Genomic DNA, 21,756 nt, shown 5'->3' with positions numbered 1-21,756 from the left:
GGAACAGCTCTTCATAGGAATTTATTCCAAAAGTTGCCAAACACAGTGAACTCTTCTTAACACAGAATTTAACAAAAGCTGGTTTCTGTCGGGCTGAACACATTGAATATCGAATATTAGGGTCTACTTTCAAAAACATATTGGTAAAGTTGCTAATGAATATATATTACCGATGACGTGCATAAAAAACACTAATTCCGACTAAGGCCAACTACAACCTAAATGAGGTCCCCGCTTTTACAGTATTTACGGTCGACCGGAAAATACCGTTTGTCCACAAGCTACTGTTACTTGAGGACCTCTATTTTTGATTCAGATGTAGAAATGTTAAATTAGTCTCGACATTTAAGAGGACAGCTGTATCCGAGTGGTTGGGGTTTTATGATTAGTTTACTAACAGAAGTTAACAATGCTGTGTGAGCACGAAGTGGCGAGTAACAGCGGTTCTTTCCCCAGCAGACTCGCCGCGGTCCTGGCCTCGGCGGCAGCGGAGCTCGGTAAACTGTATGACGACGACCTAGTGGAGCTTCGTCTGGAAATGTGCCGCAAAAACTCAGAGATAGAGGCTTTGAGGAAAAAACTGGAGACGGTTGAAAATGAACTGAGGTCCATTAAAGAGTCCCAGAGCCCAGTGAGCCCGACCCGAGCTCCACTTTCTGGAAAAAGAGCAGGTAAACAGAGCGTTACTGCCTTCCACGGTACACGATACAGCAGCTGGATTAAACCGCTGGGGATAATTATCAGACACCACTACCACAGTGATTTCGCGGGCGAAATATATATATACTTCAGAGGTTAAAAACGATTTCTCAGTTTAAAAAAATCATTGTCACGATAAATTATTATAATTTTTAAATATTATCTTAAAAGTCAGGCCCTATTTTTAACTGTAGTGTTCAACAAATATATTTATGATTAGGAATAAGTTACTATTAAATATTGAGTTATTTAATTTGTCAAATGTATTGAGGAATTCTGTGAATTTACTTACACTGAGGGGACAATATAAAGAAATCTCTAGTGAATATATTAGTGTTATTTTAAATTTATTTTCCAAAGAAAAACATGCCTCCAAAATTATAATTTTACAAAAATTGAAATTGTGCCGTAGCTAACATTTTTCCAAAGTTGAGTATTTAGTGGATGATCAGAAGTGTTTAAATTTGAGAGAATATTTTATATGTATAATGTATATACTAAGTGTTTTGCATTATCACAAACAGAATAAAGCATAAATATAACTAGTTGAACTTACATAGAATTATTTTCCCCTCAGGTCAAGGAGAGAGCATAGAGAGGACCAATCCGCAGATTGTTTTGAAACATCATCAAGCGTCTGACTCTGGCATGAATAGCAGGAAAACAGACATTCCACCTGGGAACAGTCATTGTGCTTCTGCTGAAGTAATTGACCTACAAGTCACCCTTGTTAATAACGGAGATTTAGATTCAAATACCTCCCTTCACCCACCTATAGAGGACCTTAGTGATGAGGACTTTGGTGGACTGGAGCTTCAAATGAAAATGGAAGAGGCTGCTGTTCTAGGCCAGACTAATGAGTCCATGCCAGAATGTGTTGAGATTGAAGAGAGTGAGACCCAAACCTGGTCCTCTGTTTCTGTAGTGAATGATGTAGATAGTACAAAAGATACAGATGATTCTGACTGCAATTTTGTAGATGAACAAGCTCCTTCATGTGCAAACATGGAAAGAAATCATTTTCTGTCCAATACTGAAAGTGTGAGTGCTTCCATGCCTGTTTCCCAAAGAACAGTTTCTCTATCTGGTTCACAGAGGTCAGGTTCCATACCCAGTTCCCAAAGGACCAGTTCAATAACAGGTTCCAAAAGGACGTGTCCTATACCAAGTTCCCAAAAGATACCAGGATCTGAAAGCACATGTTCCATATCCGGTTCGCAAAGGACAAACTGCTCCAACCCACAGCCAATGAGACAACAGAACCGGATCCAACCCCCATGGAACGAAGCATCATCAGCAGACTTTAACCCTTTACAACAAGCTCAGCGGCCATTATTTCAACAGCAGCGAGTAGACAATATAAACCAGCAAAGGTTACTATTTCCTGTCTCACCAACAACGAACACTAGACCTCAAGAGTGTCCCACTCTCTCATACGATATTCTCAACCACAACCACAGCAGAGGCTTATTTACAGTGGATGATATCAATTTAGGCAGAGCCACATCCCCTCACCGGAGAAAGCCTCTGAAAGAGAAATGGTTCATCTGCTCGTTCTGCGGGAAAAGCTTTGACCGCTTCAGCCACCTACAGATGCACCAGAGAATTCACACCGGAGAGAAACCCTTCAGCTGCAGCACCTGCGGGAAAAGCTTCTCCCAGCAGAGTAACCTCCGCACGCACCAAAGAACACACAAAGACGTCCAGTTACCTCAGACTAAAGCGTTTTGAAATGGAAAAGCAAGGACAAATGAGACCTAGAACACTGAAATGTAATTTCTATTCAAGATAATTAAACCCAACTTCCAACCATTTTGGTTTTCCAAATATAGGTTTCTTTTATTAATTAACTAATTTTATTTTATTTTTACAATAAACAAAAATGTTGACAAATTCTGTTCCAGTGTCGTTACAAAATGTACAGAAATATACAAAAAAAATGAAAAAAAAAACATTTCTCTTTATGCTTTCATCTTATGGTCATTTACTCATATTTACATCAACACATTGATCACAACCAAATGGAACTAACATGATAACAAAAATAATAAAAATCAACTATTAAAGTTTCTACACTCAGCAGTGTAGTGCAAACTAATTCCCCAAAGTAGGGAAGGTACAGGCAGTGACTTAGTTGCACTGGAAATAAAAGAATTATGGAGGAAAATGATACAAAAAGTGGTGGAATATTTAGCTTTTCCATAAATGCCTGGGAGAATTTTCTAGTAGTTATTTCTAATTATAAGTTTTATAAGGAGTACACATTTTAAAAAAGGAATGAGAAAACAGGAAATCAACAAGACAAACGATATTCACAGTATCACAAGAGTTTTGCCATGAGACGACCCAAAATTGCACCACTGTAACAGCTGGACATTCCTCAGCCAGGGCTGCCTGTGCTCTCTGTTGACATTGTGTGGTTTAAAAGCTTTTGACCAAGCACCTGAACAAACTCCAATGAACTCAACTAGATGATGTTTAAGGATCGCTCTGTGGTGCTGGCGTTTTGCTTTAGGGTCTCTTATCTCTCTATTTAGGGTCAGACTGCCAGATGTCTGTCCTGTGGCTCCACAGTAGAATTGGATAAAGAAAATATTAACACAGAAAATTGTAAACTATATTTACACCATTTGTTTTAAGGTTTCACAGACGTTCAACTGTGGATCTCCACAGATGAGCAGTGATCAGCTGCACATGAGTCTGTAGGACAGGGATCAGCTAGAGTGGTGTAAATCCCTTTTTCTTGAGTGACAGCAGCATCCAATAACCTTGGGATGAGTTGGAGTGGCACTTGTGATCCAGAACACATCTTCCAGTAGCACCACTTGACCTCAACATTTTTTTTGTTGCTGGATACAGTCAAATCTTCACAGACATATTCCAGCATCTAAAGTGTTCCTGAAGGGTAGAGGCATTGCTACAATAAAGGAGGAAAAACCATGTTGATGTGCAGGATTTCAGCAGTAACAATGTCTGCAAACTGTGGGCCATGTGCGCCATGTAATTTTTCCAGTGTCATAAAATCTTGACAAAGTAGCCTGGTAATGTACTGATAGAATTTATTGGCTTTGGAGTCAGTCGGTGCCTGTATAAATGTAGCATTTTCGTATTTAAATGTGTGTTGATGCTAGTATTTTTCCTTCTTGCAGTTGTTTTTCCCTCATTTGCCTGTGGGAGGCACTTCAGCGATGCCTAGAACAGACTATGAGGTATATCTTGTACAGCAGCTGCCCAGTATAAGTTGTCTAAACGGCAAGGGCTGGTTGAGACCACTGGGTACAAAAAACACATTACATTATTGTTCCCTTCTGAATGGGTTTTAACAGGCATTCGTTTTGCCTCACGGAATGTAGAAGAAATGTTGGGCATTTCCAAAGATGCCTTGGTGCAGCAGAAAGCCAGCGAACCTAATAACATCTCTGTTCACTCCTGGAGATCCTGGAGGCTAAAAGCAGGTCAAAAAAAGATCGCAGAAGTGAGATGCCATGTAGAAGAATGTCCTCTTCTTCAGCCCTGTGGCCCACAGTCACAGTAAGCTGATAACACTCAGATGATTTGACCTCTTGGGTGTAATATTATAGCATTGGGATGAGGCTTTGGCCTGAGGAAGCCATTACTGTAATGGAAGTGGTTTGTGAGCGCCTCTGATATCTGATAGGAGTCGGAAGTGCAGTCACCCTCCTCTCCCTCGGTCACTCCCTCTCTCTGTCCCCATCCTTCTTTCTCCATTCCTCCTTCTCTCAGAGGCCCTGAACAAACAGACAGTGATGGGGGGCTCTGGTCTTTGTGAAGCGAATCTGAATCCTGAGGGAGTAAAGGACAAAAAAGAGAAAAGAAACAGAAAAAGAGTTAATTGCAGAAGTCTTTTTTCCGCTGTGTTGTTGTTTCATGACAGAGCTGAAAGTCTTATATTTGTAATAGAAAATATGAATTATTTGGATGCTGCCTTTGCAAAAAGTGGGATAAATATGTGGCTTTCAGCTTTATTTGATTTAGTACTTTCACAAATATTTAAATGCAATATCCTTTAAATGTCCTTTTAGTAGGTTTTAAAAGAAAAGCCTCACTAGAGCCACAGTGCTGTTTGTTACGTAGGACTCCACTCTGCGCCTGCGCTCCTCTCTTTCTGCCTCCGTCTCTTTCTTCCTCCCACTCCCTCGATCTGAGCGGCAAGCCGGGTAGATGGCAGGACGGCCAAGGCTGTCGTATTCGCCTTCTCTGAATCCATCTCTCTGGGTACAGAGTGTGGAGTTCCCCTGGAGGAAAGAGGCCACTGGCACATTAGGAATTATCCAGTGATCATCCAGTGAGTTCTTATAGCATCCGCAAATTACATTAACATACTACACTTAAATATAAAGGTTCTATAGAGAGACATCATGATAGAACCACTTTTCAATGGGCATTTATTTAGATAACCATTTGAGTAAATGAGATGTGTGTATGATAAGCCTTATTAAAGATTAAAGGAACACTAGGTAGTATTTCTACCTTTAAAAGGTACAGCTTCAAAACCACTGTGAAGCTTCACTGACCTGTAATAGTGAGAACTGAGCCTATGTCATTGCTACTCTGGGCTCAGCACTGCAGAATCTGCACTGTCTAATTTCTGGAGGAGGTTAGCAGACATATGCCTATCCCTCGATTTCAGGACAGGGCTGTAAAAGTGAATTACACTCTACAACTGTAGGGGGAGCCCAGGAGCAAAGATATAAAATTTTACCTAGTTTTCCTTTAAAGGTATTCTACCTATTTAATATAAACTGCATGTAAAATAACTACAAAATATAACCATTATAAAATACAGACAATAGATGAAACAATGAGTGGATGGGCACCTCTAGAGATAGGAAGCTGTTTTTTAAGGCACTGTCCAGTCTGATAAGGGCACATTCCTCCGTCTGAGAAAAGAAGAGATAAGCACACATTGGAGTAAAAGTTTGAACAGTCAGTCAAAAAGAAGTTCAAGCATTTATGACATTTACATACCATTTGTGATAAAAAGGTGTCAACACCTTTTTGAAAACTAGTCCATCCACATTTTTATTTTAGGGCCGTGACCTTTCTAAGCCAGATATTCAGCATTTTACATACAGACTGCGGGTGAAGAAAATAGTTCCTGGAGGTCCCTGAGAACTGAGAAAGTTGCCCTTGTGCTGAGGCCAGGCAGTTTATTAAATATATCTGGAAGGATGCAGTGAGAGACTACTACCGGAGCAATCCCAGTAAACATTTAGCCGTTGATTCAACGTTGAAATAACGTAATGACTGCTGTCTAATCAACGTTCTCTTAAGGTTGAAAATGAAAGTTGAAAAGACGTCCAAACACAGACGTCCCGAAATAAATTACTTGTATAAAACTCATTTTGGACGTCCACTGACGTTATCGATTGGTCACCACTTAACTAACTTATTAAAATGGATTTTGGACGTCCATTGATGTTTAAAATATGTCCTTGACGGACAGACTACTTTTAGACCTGTTTTGAACGTCCAGGGACATTCCTTGTTACTGGGATCACTCAGTTCCTAAGTTGTTTTTTGAGATGCTGCGTAATCAATGTATTTTTTTTACTTTTAGCTCGGTCATTGTTTTATCAAAGTATTAATATTTTACTTGAGTGTTCTTTAAGGCTACTCAGCCAATGAAATATCTGGTCAGCAGAGGTCCTACTGGGTAACTTTCCATTGATGGTTGAGTTAGAGGTGGGATTAAGATATTTGAGAGCAAGGGATGGGATGCAACCTACAAAGGGCACTTATTTGGCAGGTATAAACAATAAACTGTTGACTAAGAGTAGACCTTTCTCAGTGTGATGTCAGGTTCTACAGACAAATGTTTCATGGTTGCAGACAATACAAACTTTGTTTGCCAGTGTTTGAACTTGTTTTGTAATCTAACACCATTTGTCAGTGTTCCATTGGTGCTTGGAATAATACCCGACAGCTACAGTTCAACAAAGAATGGGCTTCTGAAAATAGTTTAGAAAACAACTACAAATGATATATTTGAGGGCTCAAAGGTGAAAAATCCTCTTTAGTTATGGACTATACATTGTGACGGGGGAAAAAGTTGCTGTTGGAGTAAGTTTCAGTGATGTGCCTTAACTTTAGAAGGATTACCTTTTTCACCTTTTTCATAAAATCACTCACACCTACGGACACTTTTGAGTCGCCAATCCACCTACCAACGTGTGTTTTTGGACTGTGGGAGGAAACCGGAGCACCCGGAGGAAACCCACACAGACACAGGGAGAACACACCACACTCCTCACAGACAGTCACCCGGAGAAAACCCACGCGGACACAGGGAGAACACAGCAGACTCCTCACAGACAGTCACCCGGAGGAAACCCACACAGACACAGGGAGAACACACCACACTCCTCACAGACAGTCACCCAGAGGAAACCCACGCGGACACAGGGAGAACACAGCACACTCCTCACAGACAGTCACCCGGAGGAAACCCACGCGGACACAGGGAGAACACAGCACACTCCTCACAGACAGTCACCCGGAGGAAACCCACGCGGACACAGGGAGAGCACACCAACTCCTCACAGACAGTCGTCTTCCCTGTCTTGACTTGAAAGAACACCCTTGAAGATACCACCTCAGTGATGGCATTTTTGTGACTGTGCCTCCATAAAACCAGACATTATTTGAGGTAATGTCCTTAAACAATTTAAGCAGACCATTTAAACCTGAAAATCCATTTTAAATAAAAGTTAGTCAAGTAGTACCTGCACCCTGGGGTCACTGCTAAAAGAGTTGAGTCTTCTCATGGAGGCTTGTCTTGAGAGATTATTTATCTCCTCTCTGAAACAAACAGAAAATAAAAGAGAAGTGTGTTTATAAAAATGTAAATGATTAAAGTATTAGTATTATGATGACTATAGATGTGTTGATGATTGTTGGGAGACTCACTTTCTTTCACTGAGCTCCTTCTTGAGTTTTCTGTTCCTGCGTCTATGGTGGCGATTAACCAGAAGGATAATAAACACCATGATGACCACCACGCCACCAGCCACTCCCCCAACTATGATCATTAGGAGCTTGGGGGAGGATGGGTTCATGTACTTAGCAGTTTCAGAGGCAACTTTAAATATAAAGGTGAAAGGAAAGAAGTGTTAAAATGCATTTGTCTACCACTAGGGGGCAGTACAATTCAATCTGGCCACTGAAACTGACCCACTGCTTGCAATTTAAACAGAGAAAAGATGATTTAAAACATTCATTTGGGGAATACTACACAGATTGAAGAATCCATGTACAATTTCACGGTGTTGTGTGTATATATAGAAATATATTAAGTGTGACATAAAAAAACCCTAATTCCTTAATAGGCTGGTTCTCTATAAGAATTGTGTGGATTGGGGATTACTTAGCACCCTGATACGTTAACAGAGTTACAACTTTTAAATAAAAAAAAAGCACTGAAAGTTCATTTTCCACTATATGGGCCCTTTAAGGGCAAGTTATATCAATACAATAAAGCCCTTAAATGAACAAAGAGAAAGCACTTAAGATGAAGAGCAAGGTGTCTGTTGCCAGTGGAAAAAGAAAATGCACTCTGTCTGTAATAATATACCAGGACTGACTCATAATTGTATTTCTTTTTGTTTACTCTCCTTGAGTATTCATAATACGGCTATTGTTCCAAAGAAAGTAATAGTCTATAGTAGTACAATAGCATCACATTTAGTGTGGACCAAATTCTTAAAGCTGAAAGAGGAGCTTGAGATAAAAGGATCATCGATTTCTTTCCATTATCAGGCAGTGATAAAGTATGATTATTAAAAGCATTATCAGTCCTTGTGGTTCTTCCATTTTTTTTTCTGTCACTTTTATATCAAGCAATAAACGCACACACACACTCTGGGTCATTTTATTACAGAACTCATCCGATAATATAAATAAAATATAAGGAAGAAGCATCACAACGCTTGTGTGTTTGTAAAGTTATTTTTGTCACTGAGCCTTTTAGACTGACGCATGTAAATGGAATTTTCTGTTTGGTTACCCTGTATTGTGCCTCATTTAAAAAGTAGTCTAGGCTGAAACACTCCTCAATGTATTATCTTGTCTTATAACAGGTAAAGCTAAGCTGCTATAAGTCATTTATACATCTTTTTAATTTTTGTGATATCACAAAACAAATTGAATCCAGAATTGACCTGAATTTGCAAAAAACAACAATTTATAGGATGTCATTACAGAATACAAGGTTAAAATAAAAGCTTTTTCGTTCTTCACACAGAGAGGCTGTTACCTGGAATTGCTACGTTAACTTCCGCTCGCACCGCCCCCATGCTGTTTCTGGCTTCACATTCGTACACACCCTCATCCGTCTTATTCAGTGGGTGATTAAAAATGAGCCGGTGGCCTTCCACTGTCACACCTTCAGGCAAACTGCTGCCCTTTCTACACACCGCAAAACAACAACAACAAAAAACATGCTGGCCTTAATGTTTATTATTTATTATAATGATAGTTTGACGGATCACACTCTTATACTGCATATGTGAAAAAGTATTTGTTTTCTGACAACCTCTAGCTGCCTGACACCATGTATATAAATGATTAGCTCATTTCCTCCATGACGAACAGTTGAAGGTGAGATGCTTATTTTTATTCATACCACCTCATGTGCTTAGAGTCGTATCAGTAGATCTCTGAAATAATCAATACATTAAAAAAAATAATGAAATGTGTGGTGCCCAGAGCTAGCTACAGAAATAACGTTAATCCCAGTCATGTTACAACTGTGACATAATTTCATTTCACATACAAACCAAAATATTCTTTATGTTTATTTACAACTCCAATATGTTTATATTATACATTATTAAAAATGTTATTTTACATGATTAAATAAAATACTGTTATTAATATTAAATTACATGATTAGAAAAAAAACAAACCCAACTAAGAGCACATATTTATGTGTGTTGTAGTTATTACTCACAGGAAGTCATGATATAAAACAAAAGAATAAATAAGGTTTAACACATTTTTAACATTCCTATATGAATCATTATTAAAATATTATAGCTTCAGTTAAATATGAACGTGAAGCTTTTAGTCTCCTTTAGTTTCAAGCCATTTATATTTAATTATCCATTAAACCCTGCAGAGCTGCTTTCTCAGACATGGATTAAGTCTAGTCTTGGACTAAATTGCAGAGTTAATGGTGATTAATCCTTGAGAATTATTTTCAGTCTAAGCTTAGTCTTAATCTGGGTCTGGGAAACTGGCCCAGTGGAACAATAAAATCACTATAAAGTAAACGGTGGTGAAAAAAGTAAATCAAATTGACATGGTTTAAACAAATGCCACAAACGTAATCGCTCAGACTTCCGACGCCGCTGTGGGTGGCAGCCTTTCCAGTAACTGATTTGTTTGTAACGTTTTCTTGCTAAATTTCCTTTGGGATCAGTAAAGTATCTGTCTATCCATTAATCTGATTGGGGTCTCAGGTTTGCTTCTTTAGTTTGGCACTTCTGAAGCTAACAAGGGCAAAAACTATTGAAAATATTGTTGGGGGATGTACCAAGCACATTTAACTACACTCAGGATATCAACTGATACAATGTTTCCTTTTTCAGTATAAGATATGTATGCCTTATATGATGCATTGTGAATAAATGAAGTGTACATTACAACATGCAACAATTACTGAACATTAATAAGTTTTAAAAGTAGTCATGCACCTCCTTAAATAAGAACATAAAATTAAAATATTTATATCATTTTAAATGTAATTTGTTTTGAAATTCTATTTTTTCCAGTTTGGAGCAACTGAGTATAACACCAAATATTGATAGTGGACCGGCCACATCTTTACACCAATAAACTATGTTTATATCAGTATCCAAACTGAACCTATGTATCACTGTTGTGCTAAAATAATGTATAAGTCATATGTACATTTGCCAAAAGAGGCCTGATTCTGATTATATAAACGATTAACTCACTTCCTCCATACCATACTATAGAAGAACACATACTAATTTGTCTTTGAGGCACCTCTTTTCCCTGGAGCCAGGAGATCTCTGAGCTAATGAATGACTTCACTTCTAATATCTCCCCAGTGTTTTTTACCCTTTGGTCTGCCCAGCAGCTTTGTAGTGACGATCTGTGAGTAACGCAGAGAGTTTGAGAACAGGAGGATTGTCTTCAAACCCTAAAAACCACCACAAACACACACTGCACTTAGCAGGACACACCCCGATACTCGGTGCGTGCGCACACACACACACACACACACACACCAGCAAGACCCCACTGTTCTAGTGAAAGGGGTCATGTTGCCAGGGCAAGCATAAGACCAAAGGTTCTCATATTCCACCATCTTTAACCAAACATATGAGCATTCTGTGCTTAGGTCAAAACATAGAACAAAGCTTTGTATTTGTCATTAGAACAAAATTTTATTCTGAGCAGATTTTTGTATTTGTATATACTGCCATATAAATACTTGTTTATATATATATATACTTTATCAAAGCATTATCGAAGAGTTCAACACTGCTGGAACAGAAGGCTAGACCTCTATTTTTCTCTGTGGAATAGTGCCCAAGCATGACACAGCACAGCCAAGTGCCACATCAGCGTGCTGTAATAATGTCTATCCCAGGAGATGAAAGATTGCTACTGTAATTACAGAAGCGTCTGTGCCGATACCCTCCTGCAGAGTGTCTCTAATCAAAGTAAAACCCTGTCTTTTTAGGCTTCCATTAAAACAATATTTACGGTGCAGTGTGGTCATTTAAAGCTTAGGAAGTGTCTCCCCCTGTGCTCCTCCCTCTCTTCTTTGCTCTCGCTCCTCTTTTCTCACTCTCTCTTGCCCCCCCCCCCTCAACAGCTTGTGTGAAACCATCTCCTGCTGAGTCTTCACTCGCAAGTTGTAACATTACACTGTGGCTTTTATTTTACCCTCAAAAGAGCATTTGAATAAGCACGGCTTCTGGAGTTTAATGCCTTTTGTGTGCATGTAGTGCGATCATGTGTGAGGTAAAGTGAGAGTGCAAGGGTGAGGTCATTACAGTGTGCGTTTACTCCTGATTATGCAGAGATTTCTGCAGTGTCATGGATTCTTTAAGCATTAGAATAAGAGTACGCTGGAATTAAACGGTTGTATGAGGTCAATTACAGAGGAGAACTGAGGAGTGCAAAAAGTGATATAATGTAATATATAGTTGAATTTGGAATGTTTGGTATGAGTGTTTGAAACAAAAAGGCTACAATGTGGAGGGTAGAGGTAACTGTTGTTTACTGGTTGGGTATTAGTTTCCACTGGCCCTCAATTCTATATGAACAGACTTAGGAAATATTGAGAACATTTGTTTATTTGCTTTTCAGCCAAACTATCACTTTAACAGTAACTGATGGGGTAACTCAGTATAAGTCCAAGTCTATCTCAGTGATCCCTAATTATTCATTCATTCATTATCTGCAACCGCTTATCCAGTTCAGGGTCACGGTGGGTCCAGAGCCTACCTGGTATCATTGGGCGCAAGGCGGGAATACACCCTGGAGGGGGCGCCAGTCCTTCACAGGGCAACACACACACATTCACTCACACCTACGGACACTTTTGAGTCGCCAATCCACCTACCAACGTGTGTTTTTGGACTGTGGGAGGAAACCGGAGCACCCGGAGGAAACCCACGCGGACACCGAGAGAACACACCACACTCCTCACAGACAGTCACCCGGAGGTTCCTGGAGCTGTGTGACTGTGACACTACTTGCTGCGCCACCGTGCCGCCAGATCCCTAATTACAAATATCATAATAGTATAGATAAGTATCATATATTCTCAATTTGCTATAATATCAGAATAATCACTTGTATAATGCTATGCTACATTTAGTGGGCCATGCACCTGTAGCTGGTGGTTTATTGTTTTCATTAGTAAGCTTCTTATTTTTACTATTACTCCAGTTAGTAATAAGGTGAATCATAAGTTGAACAGACTCGAAACTGTTGACAGATTTTACTCCTTTTAGTAGCTGAAGAGTAAGAGATGAACAGCTCAATCTGAAGGGGGCTAAAAACCAACAGTGAACTATGTTTTTCCTATTTATACCTTGGTTTCAGATTAAATAAATAAGGCCATGCTCTGGGTCAGTAACTATAATATCGTTATGGTATCAATGGCAATGTTATGTTGCACAGGTGACCCAATCAGCCTAGTCATTTATCTACAAATATGTTGTTCATTCTTTAACACGTTTGTGGAGAATTGCACATGGGAAAGTAGACATATAGAGATTCACACACACAGACAAACATTTTGGCAGATACAAAGACAGACAGGCAGACAGTACCTGGTCCAGGTGAAGTTTTGTGGTTGGGGATTCCCTCCACTCTCACATTTGAGTTCTGCTCCTATCCGATTAACCAGCCAAGTCTGATCATACCCAACAACCACAGGATCAGGAGGAACTAAACACACACACACACACACACACACACGATGTTATAAAAACATACTGGAATTTACAGGCTACATTTGCATTCCCATCTTTGTTTTCCAATACTGTTTTCTCAGGTTACACCTTTCTACCACAATGGCCCAGATTTGTGTTTCTAAGTGATCCATATCTGTGCGTGAAAAAGTATGTAGGCTGTAAACTGGATGCACATCTTCTACTGAAGAAGCATTAAAATGGCACTGATGTTATTTGAAAAGTTTATCTTTTTTTAACTGGAAAAAATCAAAGGTTTCAGTTTCACTTTGTGAAAACATACAGATTTGCATCTCTTCTGTCGTGTAATGTGAAAGTACACTTGAAAACACCTACAGTGCTGTACATACTGGATTAAAATCACTGGAATTATTACTGGCAGCCTACACCGACTTCAGATGCATACTGGATCAACATCTTAGATTTACACTAGTTCATTTCCAACAGTGCTTAAGAGTCACATCAATATTGCCAAGTCAAACAGCTATCTATTGACTGATCAAGTGGACTCACAGTGCACTACCAGTGTGTTGCTGTGCCTTTGGGGGCGTTCTAGAGCAGGGTGCCACACCAAACAGTCCAGCCGCCGGCCATTCAGGCTCCGTAAAGGATGCAAGGAGTAGTAGGATGTGATGACTTTATCCTCTGAGATTTTGTTCTGTGACTGGCCAGGAATGTCTGTGTCCCAGGAGAGGTGGGGCCGAGGCAGACCAACCGCACGGCATGTAGCCCCTACACGAAATGTTTGACCTTCCTCCAGAATTACAGGTTCGAGCATGGCAATAGGCATCCCTGGAGAAGAGTAAACACAGAATGAGGAAGATTACATACACTACATGGCTAAATCACACACTTGCCCCAAACCATGCAGAGTTACTAGGAAATTTAAAGTACACTTGTTTACATGGTATCAGACACTTGTGTACAAAACGAGTTCATTGAATTATATATAAATAAACATATCTAATTTTCAGGTATATCAAATTATATAATATTGCAGCTGTATTATATAATAATTACAATTCTATAATATGTAACTGATGTTGTTTATATTCAGGTATAGAGTTCTAACTGGCTATTATGTTTTCGACATTAGCCTTGGCACCTACAGTGAAAACTAAAGTAAACACAACATATTTTGACTGATTTGTGTAGCTATTTTCCCATACTAAACTAAGTATTCACTAAATAGGGATATGTCAGTGTTTAGTCCATGTGATCAAGCACGTTTCATCTTGCTTTTATCACAGACGTCATCGTCAAATTCTGCAAATCTGTACAATGATGTAATATTTTCAGAACGATTAGATCTAGGTAAGTATAGTAAACATCGTGATATTAATGGTATCAAAACATTATCCTCTCATTGTTAAGTTTTAGCTTCATCCTGTGAGGTCATACATTCTGAACTCTAAATACTGTATCAAATACTGTTCATGACAAGAGCTGCAATTTTATTTATATATAATTAAGAACATTTTCTTTTTTAATATCTTGTTTCAATAACATAAATAGACCAATCAGAGGTAACAAACAATGCGCATTGTTGATGATAACCATCATTAATTACAGTTTGGCACGCTACCTTCAGTTTTCAAAATTAAAGCCAGATTCTCTTGGTTATATTATTAGTCCTCGATCTTACTTTACAGAAAACAACTGTCTTTTATATCATAATTGAGAGAGAGAGAGAGAGAGAGAGAGAGAGAGATCTTACTCCAGACAGTGAGCGTGATTTGTTTCTCAAAGTTTCCTGATGGAAAGGTAGTTATGTGGCATGTGTATGTGGCGTTGTCCGATTCCTTCGTGTTCACAATCACCAGTGTTGAGTCTTTAAAAGGGTCAGTACTCTTGAAGTGGACACGGTTACTGAAACCTGGAAACTCTACACACATACACACACACACACACATAGACACATACACACACATATTTAGAGAGGAAGGGTTCTGTTTTACAGCACTTTCTGCCAAAAGGAATCTCTACAAGAGATCCTTTGTTTCATAGCATTCATTGGGTATCCTTTCTTTGTGTTTTATGGATGGTTTACCTGTGTTTCTCTTTTATATCTGACGCAAGATCAAAGAAGTTACATTCAGTTTTACTAAAATCCTATTAATTTTATTGTATTCTATTGAATAAATTTTATTGTCCACATTTCAGCATTAAGTAGTTGTACTCATATATAATTTAATTCTAAAACACCAAAATGTATCAAACTGAACTGGGACTAGGACAACATTCCTCCATATTATTAAATCCTTTCCTAAAGAATCATAATGACATCAAAGAAAAAAACTCACTTAAAATAACAAATAACACTCGGTTTACACACACACACATATATAAAATCAGTGGGAAAGGGTTGGGTGTGGTTGTTTCCTACACTCCCCAACAAATTACATAGTGCAGTTTCTGCAGTGCTGAGCCCACAGTAGTGACAACAGAGGCCCTATGCTCCCAATTACAGGTCAGTGAAGCATCACAATGATTTTGAAGCTGGACTGTTTATGTAAAAATATTACTAAGTGTTCCTTTAAAGACATTTCCCAATATTTGGAAGACATGTTCCTGATAAAAGTATTACGGATAATTAGTCTTAATTGATAAGGACACGTTATCAGCACATTTCAGAGAAGATTGGGGAGTGTAGTGTCATAGCTTTATAATGAGAACAGCATAAACAGGATTTAGAGGTTTCAGAGGGAAACTACACCCATGCTTGTGTGTGTGTTTATTTCTGTATGTACCTTGAAGTCCTTCAGTCATGTGTTTAGTGATGATTAGCTCTTTAACTCCATCGGTTCTCTCTCTGGACCAGGTCACCTGCACCACTCTGCTGTCATCCTGAATGCTGAACTCACAGGGTAGCTGTGTCTCCTCATCAGCAAATGCACGCAAGATCAAAGACTGGACGGGCTGCACAGACTCCCCACACACACTCACTGTCAGGGAGAGAAGATTATTATTAGCGCTTTTTCATCAGAAAATCTGAAAACAATAGTAGACGGTAATCTTAGATGTTTTGCTGTTTTGTACCAGTGCTCAACATCTGGTCTGGTCTTAATTTTGTAAGACACCATTTTGTAAAAGAAACCTGCATGAATATTTCCTAAAATCTCAGCTAGTTGGATTTTCTGCTTCTCACGATCCATATTTTTACTGAAAGCTTAATATGTAATCTCGAGGTCTTGGCTCTGGGGTGTATACTGTTGTTTGTTTGTTTGTTTATGTCAGGAATGTCTTCTGAAAAGCTTGGTGGTCTACCAGGGCCATTAGGAATCCCATTTTCTCATCTTATAATTAATTTTAAACCCAGTTCGGGAAACTCTTACCAATTTTCCTTCGGCTTTGCCCTTATTTAGTAATGAATAACTTTCTTGGAAAATAAATAACTTGTCCTTAAAGGCCATTTTGATTGGAAATTAAATAAAGGGTAAATAACTTGTCCTTAAAGGCCATTTTGATTGGAAATTAAATAAAGGGTGACCAAACATCACAGTACACACAACATAGCAGAAGAACAGAGGAACAGTTGTGCAGCTGTGAGAAAAAGGTGGGGAATCGAAACTGAGTTACTGAGTGTAAGTGTGAGTGTATGTTTGTAGCTGTAGTATTGTGAATGGTGCCGTGAGAATAGTGTGTGTGATTTGTTTTGAGGTGAATAACCAGACTTTGGGTTAATGTTCAACTCCTTCTATCATGATTAATTACACTGGACATACAGAAACCTGACGGACACACACAAAGTACAAAACATGAATAACGGGCAATCCCACACTTACGAGGACATTCCCACACACTGAACACGATTTGAATCTCTTCATCGGTTGAGTCCAATTTTTTTTTTTTGTCTGAGAGAAACACACTGCAATATTTGTGGTGGGCCAATGGCATAAAGAACAAAAGGTACCAATAAAAAGGAATATTGGGATCTTAATGAAGACCTGGGCATGATTTAAGAGGTTTGAGGAATGTTTTGTGGACGTATTTATGCAAAGGCTTGGGTGACTATTGACATTTAATGTTTGTCAGTTGCGTTGACTGCAGAAGCCCAACGCTCAACTGAAATGCAAACTTTTGACTTGAAACATATAAACGTTTTCCCTGACAGACTTCCACTTGACTCATGACTGGAATGTTTTCTGTCATGTTTCTGAAGTTATGAAATGTCCCCAGATGTGAACAAATTGTAGCTTGGGAGCCAAAGCTGTCTTGTAGAGATTTTTAATCTGGCTGCCACAAGCTTTACTCGAACCGCCTCACCTACATTAACTCCACCCTCCTCACATGCTTTCATCGTGTTAGATATATTAAATGCGACAATAAACCATACAGACGCCCCTGTTCAATTCACTTAAATCACATTCTTCCGATACAGGGCTTTCTTCAGTGCACTTAGTAAACTGAATGGGCTAAAACTATTAAAGTCTGACTTCCTCTCATACTACTCAGCTTTCACTTACTGGACAAGACAAAAAGAGCTTTTTGTTGCCTCTCATTTTTCTTCTTCTTCTTCTTCTCCTCCTCTTTCTGTGTGTGTGCTTCTCATTCTTCATCTTCTTATCTGTGTGTGTGTGTGTGTGTGTTGTGGCTGTCACACTGGCATTTCCTTTCATATTGTTATTTACCTAAGGATCCCACCTGTCACACAGAAACTCAAAAACTCAGACGCCTCTCAAACACAAACATGTTTGTCATCTGATGCCTCAGTGTTTCCAGAACAATGCAGGTGAGCACAAATATACACTGGAAGTGTGACCTGCACACCCAACACAAACATACACACACACACACACCCAATACACACGCACACGCACATACACTAAACTCAAAAACATCTGAGAGGAGAAGCAGGTGTTTCATAAGTAAAGTATTACAATATTAATCATTCACTCTTTTACCACAGTCACTCGTGGCGTCCCTTGCAGGAATGTCACTCTGCTTCTTACGCATTTCCTGCTCCCTCACCCTCACTCACACACACACACAATCACATACACACACTCAGACCTAACCTTAAATTTATGGAAATCTGCTTTTTAGGTTTTCCAATGATACAAAGCGGAAACAACATAGACAGCGTTCTTCTGAGTGGCATTTTCCTGACAATTAGCCCTCAGCAAATCACAGACACTCAGAGTCACTGTCATAAAGACATAAACCTGCTACGTGTAATAGGGAACCTCTAAAGAAAAAGGAAAAGCATCTGAATTTTCAAAGGAAGTCCCAGACAAGTCTGGACTCTTTCTGTAATGCATTAGTTCCATAGAGCATTCTGTCTGTGTTGTGATCACCACCATGCCTGTCAGTTTATCGTCACTGTCCAAGGGAAAAAAACATGTATCATTATTTATTTATTTATTTATTTTTACTACATCATTTGAACATAACAGCTGTCCTTCAAATTGTATGAAAATTTCATGAATGGACCAATAGAAATGCTCAAAAATGTCTTGAAATAAAGTGTTTTTACTTTGACTTCTGTTGAAAGTTAGATGGGTTTTTTTTTCTTTTCCTATAAAGTTTATTTGTAATATCATTCTAGACCTGGGGCTATGACATAAAGCAGGATTTCACAGTTAGCCTGAAAACGTAAGACCAAAACTGAGGATAGTTCGGTATTAAAGTGCCTTCTATTTTCCTAAATTACAACTTGTTTTTGGGCTTAAGTTACCTCTCTAACTGCTCTGTCATATTCTCACTTTGACATATTTAATCTTAAGTGTTATCCTATTTAACATTAGTAATTAATAGCTAGAGAAATCAGATGTCCTGTTATGAAATCTGTCAAGAAACTGAATTGTTGTCACTGAGTAGTGTAATATAACTGATGTGTAGCGCTATCACAAGGAAGACGGATATTATTCAGGTGTCTGTAGACCACACAGACGTTAATGTGTACTCTACATGTGTATGCGTACCCAGTAAACATTTAGCCGTTGATTTAACTTTGAAATAACGTAATAACTGCCGTCTCATCAACGTTCTCTTAAGGTTGAAAATGAAAGTTGAAAAGACGTCCAAACACAGACATTGAAAAGACGACTATTAGACGTATTTTGGACGTCCATTGACGTTATTAATTGGTCCCGAAATAAATTACTTGTATAAAACGCATTGTGGACGTCCACTGACGTTATTGATTGGTCACCACTTAACTAACTTATTAAGATGGATTTTGAACGTCCATCGACGTTTAAAATATGTCCTTAACGGACAGACTACTTTTAGACCTATTTTGAACGTCCAGGGACGTTCCTTGTTCAGGTCCTGGGTATGTACCTGCCGTATTTCATACGTTTATAATTCTATAGTTATATCAACGGGCAGATGTGGACTCTGTACTATGTACAGTCAGTATAGCCTGAGGTTAACTTGTGTTTGAATTGTACTTGTTGTTACTCACCTATAACTGCCGTCAGTAACAGACCAAACCAGACCAGACGAGCCATGTTTTCTCAACGGTTCAGAAGTCCAACTTCCTCGGGCAGACAGAAAACCACCAGCAACAACAACAAAAACCAGTGTCTCGTTGTTTTTAGTGGCGTCAGGCGAAGCTAGTTTGCTATGGCAGACTCCAGAGCACACATATCCCCTTTTGAATTGACTGAAATTGTCCAACAAAGATTATTGCTACCGCTGAATCCCCCTCGCGCAGGTTCTCCATAAAAAGCAGGTTCTAGATTCCCACAATTTCCCGAAACATCCTGGAACTCCAGGCCAACTGTTTAGTTAAGCGAGTTTAACCGTTCCGAGGTGTTTGCCGTTTCACCGCCTCGGAGTCGTCCGCGTGCTCACCTGCCTGCAGGTGGGAAAGTAACTGTGTGCGCGTGCACCGCGCGCTCCACCCCCCCGCCACGATTTCCTTCGGTGTCTCTGGCGCTGAAACGCTACACCGCGGATTGTCGTTTGACCGGTGCAGCCAACCGGCCGCGTATTCCACATAGCAGGGTCTCTCAGATTAGCCAGATAACTTAAACCCAAAATTATGTCTCTACTATAGGAAAGTATCCTAGGAAACTCCTGTTGAAAAACATTCAATTTCGGGATTACGTTATATGGCTAACTCATATATAACTGAGGGCTACACCACAGAGCAGGATGTCTGTTTTTAGCCGTATAACTTAAGCTCAAAGTTTGCTCAAGCTCAAGATTGTCCAATAGAAAAAGGAATATTCCTATTGGATAATCACAATTTTTGGGATTATCTGGCTGAGTTTTTTTCAAATAGCCCCTGCTGTAGTGAGCACACCTATTACTATCACTGGTTAAAGCAGCGAGCAAAAACATTTTTGCTCAAATATAGCAAATATTTTCATTCATTCATTGTCTGTAACCCTTATCCTGTTCAGGGTCGTGGTGGGTCCAGAGCCTACCTGGAATCATTGGGCGCAAGGCGGGAATACACCCTGGAGGGGGCGCCAGTCCTTCACAGGGCGACACAGACACACATTCACTCACACACTCACACCTACGGACACTTTTGAGTCGCCAATCTACCTACCAACGTGTGTTTTTGGACTGTGGGAGGAAACCGGAGCACCCGGAGGAAACCCACGCGGACACAGGGAGAACACACTCCTCACAGACAGTCACCCGGAGGAAACCCACAGACACCGGGAGAACACACCATACTCCTCACAGACAGTCACCAGGAGGAAACCCACAGACACCGGGAGAACACACCATACTCCTCACAGACAGTCACCTGGAGCAGGACTCGAACCCACAACCTCCAGGCCCCTGGAGCTGCGTGACTGCGACACTACCGGCACTACCGTGCCGCAAATATTTTCATCTAGAGCACAATGTACAATGTCCTCTATGGATGTTATGCTCATTTATTTTCACTTACAAAATCAAACCTGTCATTTGAAAAGATGTTTCTAAACTTTTGAACAGGTCCTAAAAAAAGTTCAAGATGGTGGTGGATTTAGATGCGTGCTAAAGACCGTGAACTTTTCAGACGTGTTTGTGTTTGCCAATAGCTGGAGGACCAGACAGACCTGTTCTGATGCAAATCACTCACAGTTAAACCTGCACGGATAAGTTGTTGTAAATAAAACCCCATACCTCTTTGAAACTAGTGTCCAAATAGACCCCAGGGTTCAGCAAATGTCTGGTCACACCATTTTTTAGGTTATAAACATTTTCAAGGGAATAAAGAGGCCACCTCCCTTTTGCTGCAGTAACAGTTTCCACTCGTCTTTGAATGATTTAGTGCTTTTCAACAGGTTTTGAATTTGCAACCTGTTTTAATTTTACACCCAAACCAAAGTTTTTTTTTCTAATCATTTTCAATTCGGACTGGTATATATATATTTATTTTTATTTTTTTGCACAAAGGTTTTTTATTCTACATACTTCAGTATCACTATCTAGCTGGGCAGATGTTTCTCTCGCTATTCTCATGTGCTAGTTTTCTCTTGCCCAGTTGTTAGCTTTGTGAGATTGAGGGAGATCTAGCAAAAGGGTGAACCTGGCACTGCTTAAAACGGATGAGACAGAGAGCAAATAATCACAGAGGGAATATGTGCCGCAATACAGTAGTGCAAAGACCAATGTGAGTATCAAT

The 21,756-nt window shown here is 39.5% G+C and overlaps 2 protein-coding genes across 2 annotated transcripts; one reads left to right on the top strand and one right to left on the bottom strand.

The window, feature by feature from the left end:
* Positions 1-264: 264 nt before the first annotated feature.
* On the top strand, positions 265-2,510 carry LOC136678757 (uncharacterized). Its single transcript, XM_066656889.1, has 2 exons — positions 265-671; positions 1,277-2,510. Exons 1-2 carry the CDS (start codon positions 410-412, stop codon positions 2,428-2,430), a joined length of 1,416 nt encoding a protein of 471 aa, XP_066512986.1. The 5' UTR covers positions 265-409; the 3' UTR covers positions 2,431-2,510.
* Positions 2,511-2,593: 83 nt separating this feature from the next.
* Positions 2,594-19,965, bottom strand: LOC136678754 (nectin-4-like). Its single transcript, XM_066656882.1, has 11 exons — positions 19,588-19,965; positions 15,929-16,123; positions 14,896-15,063; positions 13,692-13,970; positions 13,038-13,155; positions 8,975-9,126; positions 7,630-7,801; positions 7,446-7,521; positions 5,538-5,600; positions 4,767-4,955; positions 2,594-4,503 (listed from the first exon to the last, which is right to left on the bottom strand). The coding sequence occupies exons 1-11, from the start codon at positions 19,631-19,633 to the stop codon at positions 4,246-4,248; spliced, it is 1,716 nt and encodes a 571-aa protein (XP_066512979.1). The 5' UTR covers positions 19,634-19,965; the 3' UTR covers positions 2,594-4,245.
* Between the last annotated feature and the right edge of the window lie 1,791 nt (positions 19,966-21,756).

This window comes from Hoplias malabaricus, chromosome Y (assembly GCF_029633855.1).
Source record: "Hoplias malabaricus isolate fHopMal1 chromosome Y, fHopMal1.hap1, whole genome shotgun sequence".
NCBI lineage: Eukaryota > Metazoa > Chordata > Actinopteri > Characiformes > Erythrinidae > Hoplias > Hoplias malabaricus.
This window is presented reverse-complemented; position numbering and strand designations above follow the sequence as displayed.